Source organism: Homalodisca vitripennis, chromosome 1 (assembly GCF_021130785.1).
Source record: "Homalodisca vitripennis isolate AUS2020 chromosome 1, UT_GWSS_2.1, whole genome shotgun sequence".
NCBI lineage: Eukaryota > Metazoa > Arthropoda > Insecta > Hemiptera > Cicadellidae > Homalodisca > Homalodisca vitripennis.
This window is the reverse complement of record NC_060207.1, coordinates 201,062,060-201,081,529: the sequence shown is the minus strand read 5'-3', so window position 1 is coordinate 201,081,529 and position 19,470 is coordinate 201,062,060. Positions and strand designations below refer to the sequence as shown.

The 19,470-nt window shown below is 31.7% G+C and overlaps 1 protein-coding gene across 1 annotated transcript in view; it reads left to right on the top strand.

The window, feature by feature from the left end:
- LOC124353021 overlaps positions 1-19,192 on the top strand; it is a 67,498-nt gene extending 48,306 nt beyond the window's left edge. The window contains exons 3-7 of the mRNA XM_046802810.1: positions 10,745-10,881; positions 14,022-14,151; positions 14,551-14,723; positions 16,558-16,587; positions 18,718-19,192. Coding sequence (XP_046658766.1) covers positions 10,745-10,881; positions 14,022-14,151; positions 14,551-14,723; positions 16,558-16,587; positions 18,718-18,794 — 547 coding nt within the window. The 3' untranslated portion in view covers positions 18,795-19,192. The remainder of the gene's footprint in view (positions 1-10,744; positions 10,882-14,021; positions 14,152-14,550; positions 14,724-16,557; positions 16,588-18,717) is intronic.
- The last annotated feature ends 278 nt before the right edge of the window (positions 19,193-19,470 follow it).

Here is a 19,470-nt window from a genome sequence, read left to right as displayed (position 1 = left end):
TTGTTTGCAAAACTCTGCCACACTGGGTAATATATCTAAAACTTAAACACAGAAACATACACAAAACACACATATTTGGGTTGACAAGGGCAAGTAACGTTGAACTTCGATCGGTGAGAGTTAAGTCGCGCTTTATAAAATAACAAACAAATGTGTGCATTTGATAGATAAAAATTTATTTTTCGCAAAACAGATCAGTTTTGGTGAACATTGAGACAGAAATAAAGCCAAATTAAAATTACAACTTCCTAATGTTCATACCAGCTAACAAATCGAAGATATTGATGATAACAACTTTTAGAAATTTTAATCTTCTTTCAAGGTGCTAATATAACCTAACGAGTTAAATTAAGTGTGTGAATCTCATTAGATACTCGATATGAAAAAGTAATCTAATTGTATCCTTGACTATTTAATAAAATCTTATTTGTGTAAATTGGTATCTTTCAGCCAAAATTATATATAAGCTATTATTTATTCTCTCCTTAAAAATATCTAAAAAATAATAAAAATATATAAAATTGTATTGTTATAGAGTACAAATTGGCACCCAAGCTATTGCACGCATAACACAATTTCGTGTATAAGTATAAAGAGCAAAAGAGAAAATTGTTGAAGCTGGTTCTCACTCACAAGAGTGGTCAGATAAAGTTGGAATTTGTCAGAGTATCTGTTCCACAGATCGTATATTCCGTTTATAGCGGAGATTGCGGGCAGACGACGACCCATAAACAGAATGATGGCGAGGCTACAACAGCCACTAGTGCCCTCTACAAGAGGATGCATTAACCACTTGGCTATGGCTACGAGCCAGATACGACCTCACTGTCCTGCCCGACATATATTTCCAGAGTTATATTTACCTCGTGTCTGTAACTAGTGGGCACGCAACGTCACTGTACACTCGTAAAAAGGAGAAATCATAAAAACCCTTATTTACAGCATGTAAAATGACCATTACAATAATTAACGGGCAACAATTTGTAAAAGCCTTTATGAAAAACAAGAACTTTGATATGTAGACAATTAAATCTAAAATGTTATCTCCATTTACATTTTAGCCTCAAATTCCACTTTTAAATTTCATCTAATTCAATAATTATTGACTAGTTGAGTATTCGTGAACGTCATCTCTCAGGATGCTACATAATTTATAATTTTTCTTTTCATTTAAGTTAAATAACTCAGGTCCGGTGATGTTGCATTTTACTCCATTGGATTAGGCTAAGCGTTAGCAATTATTTCTACACAGAAAACGTGTAGTTTGTTGGCTTTGTATGGTCCATCACGAGATTCTTCTATTTCTATCTTTTTTATAGTTCTTTTAGAATAAGAAGCTTAGTAACTGCACGTTTCGTTGGGGGTAGGGGCCGCCTCCTGTCGACATCCACGAGGAAGAATTTTGGGAATAAATCGTAATCATGCCTCCTTGGTATAAGGCTAGCTCTGTACCAGCCTCCCCACTCAAAGCTGTCAGATGTGAGGGGGGGGCGGTTTGCAAACCCATATATGTATATTAGCAACAGTCCTTAATATTTAGGGAGCCCCAACAACTACAAAACTTATCTCCCGCAGTAAAATAGATATGTCGATCTAACCATGCACACCAATATCTTGAAATTTGGAGTTAGTGATTTGCCGCTCCTATACATTCATTTAAGTGACAAATTAGTTTTTACTGTACCCACTTTAGGTTCAACTGGAAGATGTAATTTAGCCAGAAGTGAACCCTCCTGAGGCGAGGGATGATTTTATCCGTAGTGAAACCTGTTACGCGAAGGGTTCGCTGGCAAACTCCTAACCTGATGGAATGGGACTTCTACTTTAATAATGAAACCAACTGAATAGAATTTACCCTTGAACGTGTGCATTTATTATTGATGTGAGAAATGCACGCATTCGTTATTAATGTCAGAAATGAATGCATTTATTATAAGTTGTGTTCTAGACGTTCGACGATATAATATCCAATTTATAAGAATTATTAACCAGAACAAGACTTTTATGAACAAACATAGGATTTAAGCATCATTAGCTTTGCTATACTTTTCTGTAATGGTTGACTAATCTTAAAGTACACGCTAAAATTTATGGTATCAGAGACAATATTCTACTTCTGAGATAGTGCCAGGACGCTGCTATTAAATAGTGGTAGTAGGCGGAGCTCTTCAATAGGCTAACAAATTACACCAACAACAATTAATTTACCTTTGTTGTGCTTTGACATCTAATTGGCGTATGACCAACCCCGTTCATTTTGCAAACCTTTTAAACAAAACAGTTAAAACTGCTAAAGTCAAATGAAGTCACTACTCTGGACCGGTAATTTATGAGAAACTTGTGAATACCGGAGAAATATATTTATCTCTAAGAATAAAGAGCTGCCAGACAAGGATATGAGATTGGATTAATTGTAGTTTCAATATTATTCATATAGATTTAAATACAATTAACAACGAATAAATTTATCTACTCCAGTACTTCCAGGAAAATGTAATTTCATAACATTTAAAACTTTCAATAAGTCTGCTCTGGAATGTTTATTTTGACGCGGTGTTTATTTATGCTACATAGAAAGTCTTGTTGCGTACAATTAAATTATCTCTTCACATTTACGTATTGTGTTGTAGTTACGAAAAAAACAAATTCAAATGTTTAATAAATGTAAAAAAGCTTGAGAATAGTGGTAAAAACTAAAGACTATATATGTATTACAAAAATCTTGTGTTCCTAACAACGTTCCATGGCCTCTGAGATCTAAATATAACTGATCACTTATATTTATATATAGCGGTGTCTGTGTTTACAATTTGTGAAAATTCAATATTTTAATAATTCTATTGCTGCCATTTCCCAGTTTTGGTGAATTGTGTAACAAGATTATTGTATTTAAATTTATTGCAATTATTTCTATTATATTATTTTTCTTTTCAGAAAAATATCCATCATACATAAAGTTAAAAATGGAACTTTAAATTTACATATACATCCCGTGAATCATGAATGAACAATGAGTTCTAGTAGTCGTTTATGTTGGCTTCAAAATAGTGCAGACCAAAAATAATACTTATTTTAAAATCCTTACAATTTTAAGTTTGAAGGATCAGAACTTAAGCTATCTTGCACTCACTGCCAATGAACTGACGACGTCGCTTTTTGGCGACTGATTCAGACATACAGTGAGAGGCTGCCGCCTTATCGCTTTATCTGATTCCTTATCTTTCTGTCCAGTTATAGCCGGCTCAGTCCTTGCGACGCGACGTTTTATTTATCGTTTTCTATTATCGTTATGCCACCTAGAATGTTATTAAATAATATTAAAGTTAATGGAGTTGAGGTACCTGTTCTATACTTATCTTTTATAATATGTTTTCATTGATTTTAAGAAGACGTCCAATTAAAACAACCTATTTCATCTCAATACTTAATATTACTGTATAAAATTGTAGCATACAATATCAGAAATATATGTAAACATTAAAACTGCCATAAAACATGACTGTCGGCAGTGATCATTTTTGTTAAAGATTATTACGAATAAAAAATAAGATGACTGCTGGTTTTGATTAACTGTAAGATGGACAAGATGGTGAATACTAACATTTTCTGAAGGAAACAATTATAAGCTAGCATTAAAGAATAATTAAAAGATGGATATAGGACAGATCATTTGATTCATAAGTTTGTTTGGTATCCAAAAAGTTTGATATATGATACCAAAACAAAGTTTTACAGAGTATCTATCAACAGTACAAGTTAATTCCGGTTATCACCAAAATTTCCAGCCAAATTAGGAAAAATATTATTAAAAAATAACTGGAGTCAAGTTCGTTGGCCATATCCATTTATAGAATATTCGGTAGCTTTTGTTTAATTTGGAAACCATTCTCAAACTTTAGTAATTTAAAACGTACAGAATTCAAAGATTTAGCGATCCAACAACTTTAGTTTATAACCCGTATAAAAAGTGAAAAAATAAGCATTTAAAACACATTATTTGTATTAAAAACACGTATGCTGTCATACAATATTATGTCCTGTAAATTTTTAAGACATGTGATTCAAAAGTTTAGAAAATTGTGTTAACAAACTATTTCATAGCGTAAAATAATTCATTATATTGATTTGTCTTATGATATTTGTACTAATTAACCTCTAAAGCTATTTATGCACGTTTTATTTGGTAATTTCGGATGGCAGCCACACAAGTCGTCTGCATTTACTCTGTATAATGAAAGTACTCAAAGAAATAAAAAATCTTATTAATACCTAGTAATTTTAAGTAGTTTTTAAAATATTTTATCAGAAATTTATCTTTGTGTCGCAGCCAAAAATTTATTTCTAAAAAATAAATATTTGTAAAATATTATTTATGTGTAAAACGTATGGAACCAATTAAAACTGTCTGCGTGTTCTTCTAACGTGGAATGTGAAAGTAACTAAATCAAATTTTATCGCTGAGTGTATAGAACAGACACATTAATTTAAGTTCCTCAGGCAATAAATTAACTCCATCCTAATACAGTAACGTGCAACACGATATTAATCAAACAATATATTCCTTTATAAGCCGTGTTGTATAATTTTCAATCTCAATTTGTGCAGTGCTGAAAGAAATATTTCAATTATTAATCAATGGGTATTCAGTCTAGTTGTACGAGATTCGTACTAGATTCTATGGAAATCGATGAATTATGAAGAGACTAAACCTTTCTTGCTATTAGGAAGTTGCAAAACACGGGATCTGGCAACCAGTTGACTTTAACATTTTCAAATAAACCTTTTTTACGATATTTCAGTAATAAAGTTACATATTTTTATTCTTATTCTTCAATTATATTTAAGAATTTGATTACATACCTGTACGTTTTTATGTATTTATGAAATTAGAATGAATGGCAACACCGTAATTTAATTCCAATGAACATAGAATAATAAAAAGTACTTGCTCCGCGGGGACTGGAACACGGATCTCTCACTTACCGGGTTACCGGGCGCTAGTATACCTATACAGGGTATTTACGAAATCTCCGGAAAAAATGTTTTGGGATTTATTGTATGTGTAAAGACAAAAAAAAAACATAAACATGCGCCAGATATGCATAGTTCACTGTCTGTCTTTTTTGTAAGTGTGTTATAGATTTAATTTTTATTTCTGCAACTAGTAACGACAAAATTCAAATTTGGCACAATTATGTTGCTTGCAGTCTCAAATACAGAGAAAAAGTTAAATTCATTTTCAGAGTTATATCCGGAAATATCCGTAAAAACTAATACGACTATTCAGTTTTTTAAGGATTAATAAAAGTTACTACATATAGTTACAAACATTTTAATGCCCTGACGAAAAAAAAGTCTATCAGGAAATAATGTAGGTACAAGCTTTTAACGGTTGTAGTGCACGTTTACTAACCCCGTAAACAAGTAAGCAATGGCATTTTAGCCGTGAATTACAAAATTGAAAAGCTTATACCATCATTGTTTGTTGACAGATTTTTATGTTCTGGTCTAGGTGTTAATACACTGACATATATAGGCTTTTAGCCTTGAAGCGTTACAGAATAGAAATATCTACGTTCCTTGGCATACAAACTTTGTACATTTATTTATTCTTTGATTGTTTGTTGTCGTTAATATTAACCATAAGACCAATATAAAGTGGTCGCTAACGCTCAGCCAAACCCAATGGGGTGACATGCACCGCCATCGAACTAGAAATGAAGCTTCAAGTCACATTTTAGGACAGTAAATTTGTCCTGGAATGACAAAGGAGATATTGTCCGGAGAGATAGACAGCGTACAGATAAGAAATTTTGATAGTACCTCGAGTAATAAGCTTTGCTAACGCTCAGCTAATAATATGTATGTTAGAGAGTGAATTGAGAACCAATAACAATACTATTAGTGTCCTTACAGCACTCTGTACACAGGAAGCATCCGCTGGCAGTGTTCACTTGTTGATATTTAATCACTAATCGCTCGGTCAGTCTGATACTACAACGTTCAAAGTCAGCTACCAACACATTTCCCCACTACTACTTTTGTACAAATACTTCTACATTTAGACAATATATCAAGCGTTTCTAAAGACATTTATATAATAGAACTTTTAAACATGAGTGTTTTGCGAAAGTTCCGGATATCATATAACCGTGTATTAGATACTAATCGTGTCTTATTTTACATCCGCATATAAAAGTCGTATTTCTCTTTTCCTTAGTTTACAGCTAAAACAGTTCCATTTACTGACTCCCACTCGAATTACAAGGAAAGGTAAGTCCACTCAAGCGGTTAGACACTGAGATCCAGACTTTGTTTAACTTTTAGCAGATTTTTCAACTGTAAATTATTTTCCACAGATACTTTTTAAACAGGTGTTATCCATCGAGACTTTACTTTTCAACCCACTTGGAATAAGACATCTTTGTAGCACCTAGAGATTATTTATAAAGTATTTGCTACGTTCATACATGAATCCAATGATAGTGAAAACGACAGGACGAAAATGCAATCATGCGATCCAAGCTTTTCAAACGTTACCTTTTCCATGGGAATCTGTCGTAATAATATAAAACTAGAGATAAGAACTCTTATTATATTATATCAAGAAACGTCTTTGTTGAACTTAAATTGTCCTGATTGAATCCTATCTTAGACGCAGACACGAGAGAATAAACGCATCCTTTTGTCCAAGGTGAATGCTGACCTATAAGCATATTGATATTCTTAGTATTTCCGTGAGGTAATCTCCCAGATTCATAAAATCCAGAATTTTAAGAAGAGCTCTTATTCAACAAGAAATAATCATTAAAAAACCATAGAGTAGTCTCACAATCGAGAAAACATTAGTAGTACGGTTATTGAAACAACAACCACAATGAAAATTATCAATGATGGCTTGCAACGAGCCACACTATAATCCTTGACCTCTCAAATACAGCCCACCACTTCAAACACAGTTTAAATCCACTTATTGAGATGGCTTTACTTTATGAGAGGCTTATAATGGAAAGCTTCCCTAGTAAGTGGAGGCTCAACCCGTGTGGCTCTCCTAAATCCACAGAAACAAGCAATTTAGTGTGGCAAATTGGTTAATTTTGAAACTGATTTTGTGAAAGATAACATAAAACAAATGTAAAGCTAGCACACAGTCGATTTCTTGCTAAAACAATTCTTAATTGTGAAGTTCTCAGCATAGCAGTCATTAATGATACTCTGACCCAAGCTTCCTGAGTTCAATTCACCAAATCTTAAAAAGATGGGTGATACTAGCAAATGCTGATGGATCAAAAGTCGACTGGTTCATTATACAAAAATGAATTTGATTTTTTATCCTATCATGATTCAAAAATAGGTAGCTCATATATTTAAACTTAATTTCTCTTAATAATGTCATTATTAATACAATTAACTAAATTAAAATGAGGGTTGGTCTAATTAAGGATCAATGAAAGTTTTGACTTTAAATGTATATACTACTACTTGCGTTCAAACACTCTTTCATCCATCCTGCATTTCAATGGTACCCCACCCTAAGGCTAAACACCACCTTACAAACCCCAGTGCTTGCATCATCTTGTCTTTTATCTCCCCTCCCAAACGAGCGCGCTTATCGATGGCTCTGATATTTCCTAGAAAATCATGCTGCAGTAACGGAAAAGAAGCGGTATATTATTTGATAAATTTCGTTGTTAAAAGAAACGTAATAACTTTGTAGATTTCTTTTCCATTCATTTAATTGTTTGTGAAATGCATTGGAGATGGTTTACAAATTGGTATGTATGAATATGTAACAGCGTCGGTACCGTATTTTATAAGGGTTTACCGAGCTTATATACCTGTAAGAGAAACATTTCAGTTATCGGGTGAGCTTTAGCGAAGCCAATCACACCTTAAGCTGTAAAAATCCCATTTTTGTCTGTCTTTCCGGGTCATATCTAAAAACAAACTGACCTATAGTGTTGCAATTGTGCAACTAGTGAATATTTTGACATTAGTTTTATGGATAAGCAATATGGCAATGCAAAAACTGCAGAACTGTTAAATTTATAAACATACTCAATACGCATTTAGCCTAACTATGCCAACACGTAAAACTTAATTTTATACTCACTTTTTGTGTACACTTTTATTATTTAAAGGCTTATAAGAAAATAGACTTAATGAACAAAAATGTATCAAGCAGCAGGATATGTTGAAAAATATTTTATATTTACACTATAAACTTTCTATGAAACTGATTTTAACACAAATCGTGTTTGTATAATTTTCTGTCTACCTACCTGTGCACACGATGTCTCGATATTGAAATGATCTATAGATTTCAAATTGCTCATGCAACCTCAGTGAAGTCCTCCCTTTTTATAATTGAATAGAAACCATAGCATAACATACTCGTTGCCAACAGACGCAGGAAAAAACCCCAACATCTCTAACTAGAATGTAACGAGTAACAACTCGTTACTCCTTCTTTTGCCTATCGCTATTTGTCATAAATTCGTTCCCTTGGCTATCGCTATTTGTCATAAATTCGTACTCTTGGCTATCGCTACTTGTCATAAATTTGTATTTTTGTGCACTTGGCAGCAACGTGGTCGCCAAAGACATCAAATACATCGTTTGGTTTTATGTTCGATCCTGGACTTCTCACAACAGATTTGTCTGCAACTTTACTCCAAAAACCGAATCTAGGTGTCGATTCTTTATGCATAACATGTAACAAATCAGTTTATCCCAAAAAAGGTTTATATATTTTTTTAAGTTATGGCTTAAAAGTGCGTATTATTTACAAATACAATTTTACAACGGGGTAAGGTCAATTTTATATCAGTAGTTTAAAAAAAACTGCACAAGATTAGTAATATCCGAATTTTTCTGTGTTTTCTATGTTTTTTCCTTAAAAAATCATATGTTCTTTCCTATACTATTTGTAATAAATTTTTATAATTATTTCACCTTATTCTTATGTATGTATGTATTCTAAAGTGTAAAACAATGAGCTTTTTGGAATGAGACCCTCATCGTTATAGGTTTATCACAAACATGACCAGTTGTCTCACACAATAAAGGTGTTGGAAAAGTCATGGTTTGGACTATTCTGTATTATAAACAATTATATAATTTAATATCAAATTAAATTATAATATACAATAATATTGTATATTATATTTAGTAATATACAATACAGTTATTATGTAGTAAAAGTAAAATTTCCCTAACAGCCCAACAGCTTCCACAATTTCACTTACTTCAACAGTACTTTTAATATCACAGCCTGTACCACGCCTGGGGAATATTTTATGATTTCAAACCATTAAATATTCAAAGCATAAGATTTATGTTGTCAGATTCTACACCATACCACTTTTAGATTATTTCCACTGTCATTTAAAATGGATGGTTAAATTCCTGGTTTTTACCCTCCTTCTCGTTTACTCGGTTAAGATTCTCTTCAGTACCTTTCTATGGATCAAGCACTAAAAGGCATTGTGGTTTTTAAGCCTCAAACTACGGAAAGGCTTAAAATTAAATGTTCTTAGCTGATAATAAACAGCTTATTATTAATTTTTCTAATTTCATAGAGACGGACCTTAGTTTCAAATCTTACTTCACAGTACTTCTAAACATAATTTATGCATTTAAGAATGTTTATTGTAAAGTATGGAAACGGTAAAAAAATAAATGCATTTTGTGAAGGGATTTTGTCTCTGGGTCCAGGAATATTAATTGTGACTGATCGTTTGTGTGGTAACAAAATCGGTAAGGTGGCGAAGTTCACAGGTGACCTGGCACTTCGCCAGTACCCTGGCACTGGGATCGATTGCCATCTTCTTTCTTATCATGGCTAGTTGAACAGGTCTCGCCCAAGCACTTATCAAGTACTTAGAAACTGGTATACATAAAATACATTTATCAATAACAATTTAATCACAGTTTATGACCATTTAAAAAATGAATATATAAAATGTATAATTCTTTTTAATATATAATATAACTCTTATAATTGTATCCTATCAAACTTGTGTGCCAAATTTGGTTTTCTGACCTAAACTTGTTCTAGAAATATTAAATATCAAAATGGTGGCTATTAGCTTCAAAAACATTTTTCGACCTATATTTATAGGACATGTTTTTCTTTAAACTATGAATACTATGACCCAGAAATTTGTTACACTCTTTTGTGAACACCTTCTATATAATACCTTTTGCATACCATTTTTGGTTCGATTTTATGAAGTTTTCCCAAAGTATCCTATCAAACCTGTGTGCCGAATTTGGTTTTCTGACCTAAAATGGTTCTAGAAATATTATAAATGATATTATATAGTTTTATAAAAATGGTGGCTATTACCTTCAAAAAACATGTTTCGACCTATATTTATAGGACATGTTTTGCTTTAAACGATGAATACTATGACCCAGAAGTTTGTTACACTCTTTTGTGAACACCTTCTATATAATACCTTTTGCATACCATTTTTGGTTCGATTTTATTAAGTTTTCCCAAAGATGTATTCTAAACTGAACCAGTAATTCTAATGATGGGTTATATGCTTAACTTTGGACTTTTGTAAAATTAGCAATAATTATGGAATTCAAATCATTGGAATGTATGGTACTGTTACCTGCTATAATTTTGGTAACTCTAATCCTTTTCCATTATTTCTGTTTGGCTGTGGATTGTTAGAGAAAAATGTGTACAAAATTTTAACCTGTTACCATTTTAGATAATTGTTTGTTCCAGAGCCAGCACGCACCCGTCTACGATGCATAGGGCGCTTTATATTACAAACCCGACTATTGAGTTGTCTGGTGAATACAAATGTTTCGTGTCCACATTCACCGATGAAGACTTTATGATAAAGAAAATGGTTGTGTATGGTAAGTGTATAATTAAAGCATAGTTAACAGTAGTATATGAAGAGGAGGGGGTACTAAAATGTGGAAACATGAGGGTACATCAAGGATTTCGATTGATAAATCTTTCAATCTAGTGGCGAACGTGGCAAACCGTTTCTCTAGTTTGTATTTCTCATGGGGAAGCGCTAGGTGTGCGTTGGATACTGTGTTTAATGGTGGTATGTCGATTATTGTTCTAATATGGTTTCTGCATTTTTATAATTAAAAACGAAAGTGGGTTACTAAATTTACACTCCTTCCTGTAATTAAAAGTGTTTCCTTCAACTGTACTACTTCTCACTGTTCATCTAGATGGAACATTAATAGTTCGAGGAAAAATAATTTTTGACATATTCCCGTCATATATAAAGTCTGTTTAAGTTAACAAATCATGCAATAATAATTTGATTCCTTAAAGATTTAATCATCGTGACCTTGTTAAACACGTCTCTATGTTAATGATTGAGTAATATACAAGTTAATTAGTAAAAACAGTTTTTTATATTCCACTTATATTTAAAGAATCTAATACAATATTTCCTCCAAAGATAATACACTCTTCAGTACGTGATCATTATTTTCAGATTAAACTTTAACTGTAGCTTGTGTACAAGTCCTTAGGCAATACCATAAACTTTTATTCGTTTCGACAGTTAATAAACTTTTAATGAATTCTTAGAAACTTTACTTTGATAGAAATGCTGGGAAAGACGTCGGCGTAATTGGTAAGAACGAGTTTGGTTATTGGATTTGTATGTTTTATTGAAAATCACTGTAATGCACAGCTTCAGAAAGAATTTAACAATCGTGATAAATTGAAACAAGAAAAGTTTAACTCAAAATACTTTTATTTGTGAATTTATATACAGGAATTTAGTTTTTGTTGCTTGCACTAAAACCTAGACCCGAAAAGAAAGGGATCGATCGATTCTAACCTCAAGAACAGCTTGGAAAACTAGAAGGTATTTTTTAACTATTAATAAATGTAAACTTTTGTAACAAACTAAATGTTTTAAAAAATTGTGAAGTAAAATCTTACAGATCTTTACCGATTTTCACTAACCAACATTCCTTTCTTAAATATTTCTATTGAGTCATTAACTGGAAAAGCAACATCTAAGGATTAGGAGGAGGATTTCTATTCAAAAGCAATGAATTTCTTAGAATTATTTATGGTCCCAATAAGTGTCTTTCTAGATAAACTAAAAATGGAACTGTAAGATATTTTTATGATATTGAGAGTTTTAAAGTTTTAAACGTGAAATTTAAACGGAAATTTTACCTTCTGAATAGAAGTAGAATATATTCTTATAAAAGTAGTGATCGTTTGTCGCATGATCCAACAAAAACAGCTGTTGCAGATGTGCAGCACCAATATCGTATATTTCGATAGAGTTCTTCCTTTGCACAGTGCAACATAATTGGATAAGTTATATACAACTGAATAGCTGAAAAACTAGGACACTCATTGAAGTCACATGAAAGCTTGCGATAGGAAATATTAACATTTTACCACTAATTATACAACTCTGCAGAGGATCTTTCAGAAAATTTAGGAAACAGAATAATAAGGTATGCGTATTTATAACAATATTACCCAATAGAAATACATTATTTTTTTAATTAACAAGAGGATAGCCTAATACACCAATACAATTTACAATCAAAATACTCCACAGAAGTAACAAAAGTCTTCCCAACCATTCCAGCAGTGTATCTGCGTCAGATGTCTTGGCAACTAAAATATGTCAAATGATCATTTTCATTTTATTCTCATTGTTTTTTATTATTACTATAATGGTTATGCATATCAGCAATGCAAAAGTGTAAAGATACTTTCAACTATTCTGTCCCAACCTTTGACCTTTGATCTCTTGTCTTCATAATCAATACGAATATTCTCTCGAACCTTCCTCTAGAAAGTTACCACATTAACAGATAGACAAACGCAAACTTACGGAAATCCTGTCGGGTGCTTAATAATTGTAAAGAGAAGTACAATTAAATTACATGTTATTAACAATCACTTTAATGCTAGTAACAAATTTACATCCTTGCACACTCTTCTGTCTAAATTTGTCTGCATTTATTTTGATAAATGCCTGTATAAAATGTGTAAATGAAAATCAACATGTCATCGGTTCGTAACGTAATAAAAAATAAGTAATGAAATATAAATTACGTATGAAATCTACCAAATGAATGCAACGTCATCCCAAGATGAATGTACATCAATAATTGTTGTCATATCCAGATACACTACCTTACTCATGGAACAGTTGAATTCTGTATCAATTACTCACTAGTTAAAATGATGAGTTTTGAACATTTTAATGCTACCTGATTTTATAATTTAACTCAATTTTATTCAGAACAATCCGTTGTTTGTGTTTAGGTAAATGCGGAGTTTAATATATAATAATACAATAACTATTGATTGATGATCAAATTAGCCATAAGTATTGTCCGTGTGGACTTTCAACCCGGCTTTACCACGGATCTTTGATAAATTACAATATACATAAAATTAATACAAAAAATTAAGGGATAAGAAATTAATAGTGTCCCTCTTTTAGAGATAATCTCATTAACAACTTTAAATTTACTTGATAGTTAGTGTAAATGCATGGTATGTATATTATTATTATGGACTTAATATAATGGTTTTTTTTAATTATGGGGTTTGCTGACAAGTATAGTGGACATTTCTTTACCTAAATTTGTAAGAAAATGTTGTAATTGAATAAATAAAATAATCATTATAATTTAGAATTATGGATTTCTACTTTACTTCTCAAATGTTACAAATTGAATACTCTATAATACCTAGTTAGATCCTAAACAATAAACAGCGGTGTTTCATATTACGTTCTGAAGTTTATACACATTATTAGTAAAGAAGTGGTATAGGTGAAAATAAATACAGGAGAGCTTTGATCGAACGTATTTTGTATCGAAGTGGATTTTGAACTCTGCAAAATATAAAGTATAGTAAATCAATGTTTGATTATGTTCTAAATTTATTCTGGGGTGTCTCAATTACATTTAAGTTATTTCGCAATATATAAAATAGGAACTAATAAATATATAAATCAATTAATATTCATTACTTTCTCTTCTAGCTCCAGAAAGAAAAGTTGACCTGGGGCACAGCAAGCACGACCTCCACAACGTTAACATAACCTGTCGAGCTTTGGGGCTCTACCCAGAGCCAAAGATGACGATTCATAAAGGAACTGACCTCAAAACATTGTAAGTGTATCGTATTAAAGAATATTATAGTGCTTAATCTTCAAGAAAAAGAAAACCTTGCTTCTAAGGACGATAGTTAAGTCAATTAAATCTTTTACAACGTTATATTTTTGAAAACTCTGATCAAATAAGTTTTATTCAATATAAAATTATTAAAATACCGCAGCTAATATCTGACGCAATAATTAATCATATAAAAAGAATGGAAAATATTTATAAAAAAATATATTTTAGTTCTGAATACATAATTTTTTCCTTAACGTTTTCATGATTACAAAATTCATGAGATATTATTACTACCTTTTTAGCATAAAGCTTAATATTTTATGTTGACCGTTTGATGTGTCATCTTTTTATATTAGCCTGGTTATAGACTAATGTTTTCTGAATGGCATGAAGGCAGGAGATGGATGGTGTGTCAGTACGCACAATGCCGAGGGAGGAGTCTTATGACGTCACCGCTTCAGTGCTACTCTCAGATTCGGAGCTTAGAGGCTCGCTAGTGGTCAACTGCGAAGTCTGGATCCCCTCCACCACATATAGGCGACACAAGACCCTACACTACTATCCAGGTAGAAAACATTTAACATGCCACTACAGTATTTTACATTTTAATTACTGTGATATATACGCCCGAGATATACACTCGTGTAGACTATTAAAGCATACAATTGTTTATTACTGAAGATTTATTGACGATATTTCAGTAAGCGTTCTTGATAATGCTGCCGGTGCTATTCTTGCTGGGTATAAAGTATGTTTAAATTTGAGTACCTATGTACTTACGTTAAGGAACAACGTGAGATTTAATCAACATATTGAATAAGATTGTGCTGACACAAAACAGAATCATTAACTTCATATTAATTTGTTGTTTCATTACATTTCATGTTACTAAGATAATGATAGCAAAAAATGGAGGATGAATGAATGAAATTTGAGCTTTAAAATATTGAAAACTACAACTTATTGTCTTAGAGCACACTATAATACAAGAAAAACACTGTACTAAATAACTATACCTTACGTACGTAACCAGTTATTCAAGACTAATGAAGTACAAGATAAAAGTTGATTCATAGTTTAATTGTAAGTTTACAAACGAGTTTAGTAAATTTTAAATTAAAGTATATAACCAGAATTAAAATATACATGAAAACTATCGGTGAGACTGTTTTATTTGCATTTAGATAATGTGTGTGTGTTTTTTTTAAACAAGCGATCCATGTAAACAGTGTTGCACTCACAAATAGTTGTCGTCGGATATATGGAAACATTTGCTCTACAAATTAGTCATCTGTCCATATTTGCATATTATAGCTCACATTGTCTATTTCAAACAACAACTGATAAAGTTATTGTGTTTATATTGCATATTACCACATTATTTAACCGCTAGTTACATTGGTTTTAACCTTCTATAATATCAGCAATAGAGGTTCACATTGATAGGAAAATAGAATACACATATAAACATTTTATTTCGATTGTCTACAGTATGTATTCTTCTTAAGATTAAAATGTTTAGTTTTTAATTAATTAATATAATGCTCGTAGTTATAGTCAAAAAGATGAAAGCTAATTTTACTGCAAGATTTTTCTTAAAATTGATACATCAGTTAAATAAAGTAATCGTCAGCCTCGCTCATTGTCGTAGAGGTTGAAGTAGGAGAGTAAGAAAAGGCTTAAAAAATGTAACGGCTTGTTTAATATTGTGTTATACTTTTTATATCTCGATAGACTTCAAATTGACACACATAAATGGTAACCTATCACCGTCAGACAAATAAATAGTTAAAGAATCTGAAAGTCGCTACTTTAATGGCATGTATAGTCAGTATTACATAGATGTTTGACGGTTACATGGGAGTCAAGATCGAACAGTACGATCTGATTAAAAAATATAATTTAATATGTATTAAAAAAAATAATAAGGGAGCTTTATCTATTGATTTCAACTGACCGCGTATTTATAGAATAACAATTGAGCTCACTGCCTCCGGAATATAAAAATAATTTAGATTTTTAGTTTTTAATATTACGTAGGTTCTTTCAAAACGTTGAACATTTTCAAAAGAAGTAACAACTATAATAATTCCAAATTTGCAATGAAAAATTTTTTTAACGTTAAGTGAATGTGATGAGTCAAGACAGCATTTATAATTAACTGTTTGTTATAATTATGTTGAACATAACATATTAATAACAAATGACAAAAGAAAAACATCATATTGACTTAAAGAAAATACAAAGTGGTCGCAAAGTACGGGAAAGTTTTGTAATTTGTGCTTACGGCCACCTGCAATATGCTACCATAATATGGTGTTTATTAAATAATACTCTGGTGTATTTTCTTAGTAGGGCCGGTGTGGGGTGAAACGCTGTTTACATATTTTCTTATTACAGGGCGAGCTCTCCCGTGGATCGGAGAGGAAGGTAGGGTTCTCGGCGTGTTTTCATAAGCTACCCCAACCCTACATCAATTTTGTGTTGTTACGTTCTCACTCTTCACAATCTTCATTTTACTTATTTATTTTCTGTATTATATTGAGTACTACTCCCTTTGTGTTCTTATTTCCTTACATTTCCCCTAATGGCATGTAAATTTACAAACTTTTAAAGTATTTTTAGTATATATTGTCAATAGAAGTAGTAATAACCCCGTTATTATAACAATTTATGACATTACAGGTTTCAAACTATAAATGTAAGTATTTATAAGGATAATCTAATTTTATGTGGTGTAGCATTTTATAAAATATTGAGTACAGTTTTAATGTTTATGAACGAGTAAATGGTATTAAACGTTATCTTTGTCAAAATTCACTGAAAACGGAATTGTTACGTAGTTCATACTTAACATAATTTAAATAAAATAGGTATGGTAAAATAATTTATAATTGCAATTTTTATAGATTACAAATCATTTTAGAATTTTATGAAAAAAGTGGTATTTAAATAACTATCGGTTGAAGTACAATTTTAAAAATATATTGAAACCATATAAATAGCGGCCATTGCATCCTCAAAGTAAAGAAAGTGAAGTTCGTCTGCGCTGAAAGTACAATAACTTAAGAGCTTATCAATTACCTTCAAGTGTTATACTACAATCTCTAAAACTATTTTAGTGTTTGAGGTGTTCACAAATCGGTTTTAAACCCTGTATTCGAAATATGTTTTGGTTTTTTATCTAATAATACCCAATATAAATTTGAGGATTACCATGTATAATGCTACTAGCTTTAACGAGCTACCACTGCTTATCAATTTACATAGCAATTTTTCTGTTAGATCCTCACTAAACATATTCTAAATTGTGACCCACTCACGATATACTGACAAGTAACTTAGAGTAAAGATTAATTAATTACTCAACCGACAAATAATGACTTATTTAAACCTTATGGTCTAAATAGTCTTATCTATTCTTGCACTCAAGATATTTTAAGACACCTCCATTTAAAGTAGTGATTTTCCAAAGCTAATAGGGAGAATGAATATGGGGGAGTATTTGTTTAATTTAACATTGATAATAGGTTGTCACAGTTATCACAGTTGACATAAGTGATTATGTTTCCAATCAAAATTGTTTATATCTCTGTGTAGTGTTTAATAGTATTAATATTGATATAGTTACATAAAATGATTTGCAAATATACAGTAGCTTTACGAACAGTCACAAATAATCTCAGAGATATTAAATTACAACTCAAGGTCTAAATACAATCTTAATATGTTAGAAAGTTTATTTAGAAGGTTAGTGTTAGTGGGAGAAAAGCAATACATCCAACCAAATTTGGGAAATAATTATATTTAAACTATAGGATTAGTGTTAATATATAGGGGTTTTAATACAAGTACCTTTCACAAATCGGTTGTTCTTACTGCAGACTATGGGTACAAAGCAGATGCGAGTATCTTAAATTCCGAACTATCCAAGAGCTTGCGGCTCAAAGAGAACTGGAGCTGCTACATTCCAGGAACTAAATATTTTTCAGACACATGGAGCTTTCGAAATTTAGGAGTTCTAGGAGCGCTAATATAATATGATCATGTAGGAAGATTCTACAGGCCTGAATCTTTTTAAAGCCACAATAATTCCTCTTCATATTCACATATATTCTACTAAGTGTAACTTCTTTCAATATGGTATGGTAATATGTGTTTCTTAATGAAATTATTAGCATGGTTTAAGAACACTTGCATTTAATGTCCCTAGCCTAATTTACCAAGACCATTCTCATTGTTAAATAGAAATTTGTTTTAATAGTAAGGAATATATCTAAACCCAACAACAACTCTTCCAAAGTAAAACAGTAAAATCTTGATGAATTTCCAAATGTTTGAATATAAGTAACATAGTTTAAGGTCATCGTCACTGTCTGTAAAAGTGTATCATCATATATTGAATAAAGATTTAGTAAGTGACACAGATCTTGGTAGTATGACCGAACAGCGCTGTTTGTGTATAGCTACAGGAACTAATATTTGGGCCCATATATTTGTAAAAATAAGAAAAAAATAAAATAAAAACCACTATCAATTACCGATATAAATGTGTTTCAGACAGTGGTGGCTCAGTGATCAGAAACACGGGATTGGCCCTTCTGATCAGCTTGCTTGGATCACTACTTCTCTGCTGAGATCAGATCCTCGACCACCTCCAAACTTACCGAATTAATTGAAGTGTTCTGCAGAGTGAAGTGTTCTGCCCAGCATTGCAAGCGGAAATGTCGGATAGGCCTGACTCTATTGGGAACAGCTCTGCCCTATAGTGATCACTCATGAACTCTTCGGAGATGACGTGTGAATTTCTACTTTTATAAAATATTCAATTTCTACTCATCAGTGGATGTATTCAAATTCTTTACAAAGTTAATGTACATTATTTGGTCAGCTTTGTGACATATTGTTCACCATGTGTATCTTCATGCTAAACTACCGACAACAAGGAGAGTAGTTCAGCTTGTTGTATATAAAAATTATAAAATTAATTATGTTTGTGATAATATGTATATTTTAGAAATAAAATAAATTTATACTCTCATTACATTTGGATCCCTTTTATTTAATCCTCTTCAAGGGTATATGTTACGTATGGGTCAAAGATCTGAGCGCACGGCCAAGGCTATACTATCCATCCACGAAACATTCGACTGACTTTCGCACTGTCATTCTGTGATTGATTTAAAAGCACTGAACCGTTGGAACACCGTTAATTTGAGTATAACGGAATAAATCAGTAAATATTGCAGTCCTTGCCTATTAAGTCACGAGAATACTGAGAAAGCATGGGATCTAAGGGAATGTTCTTGGAAC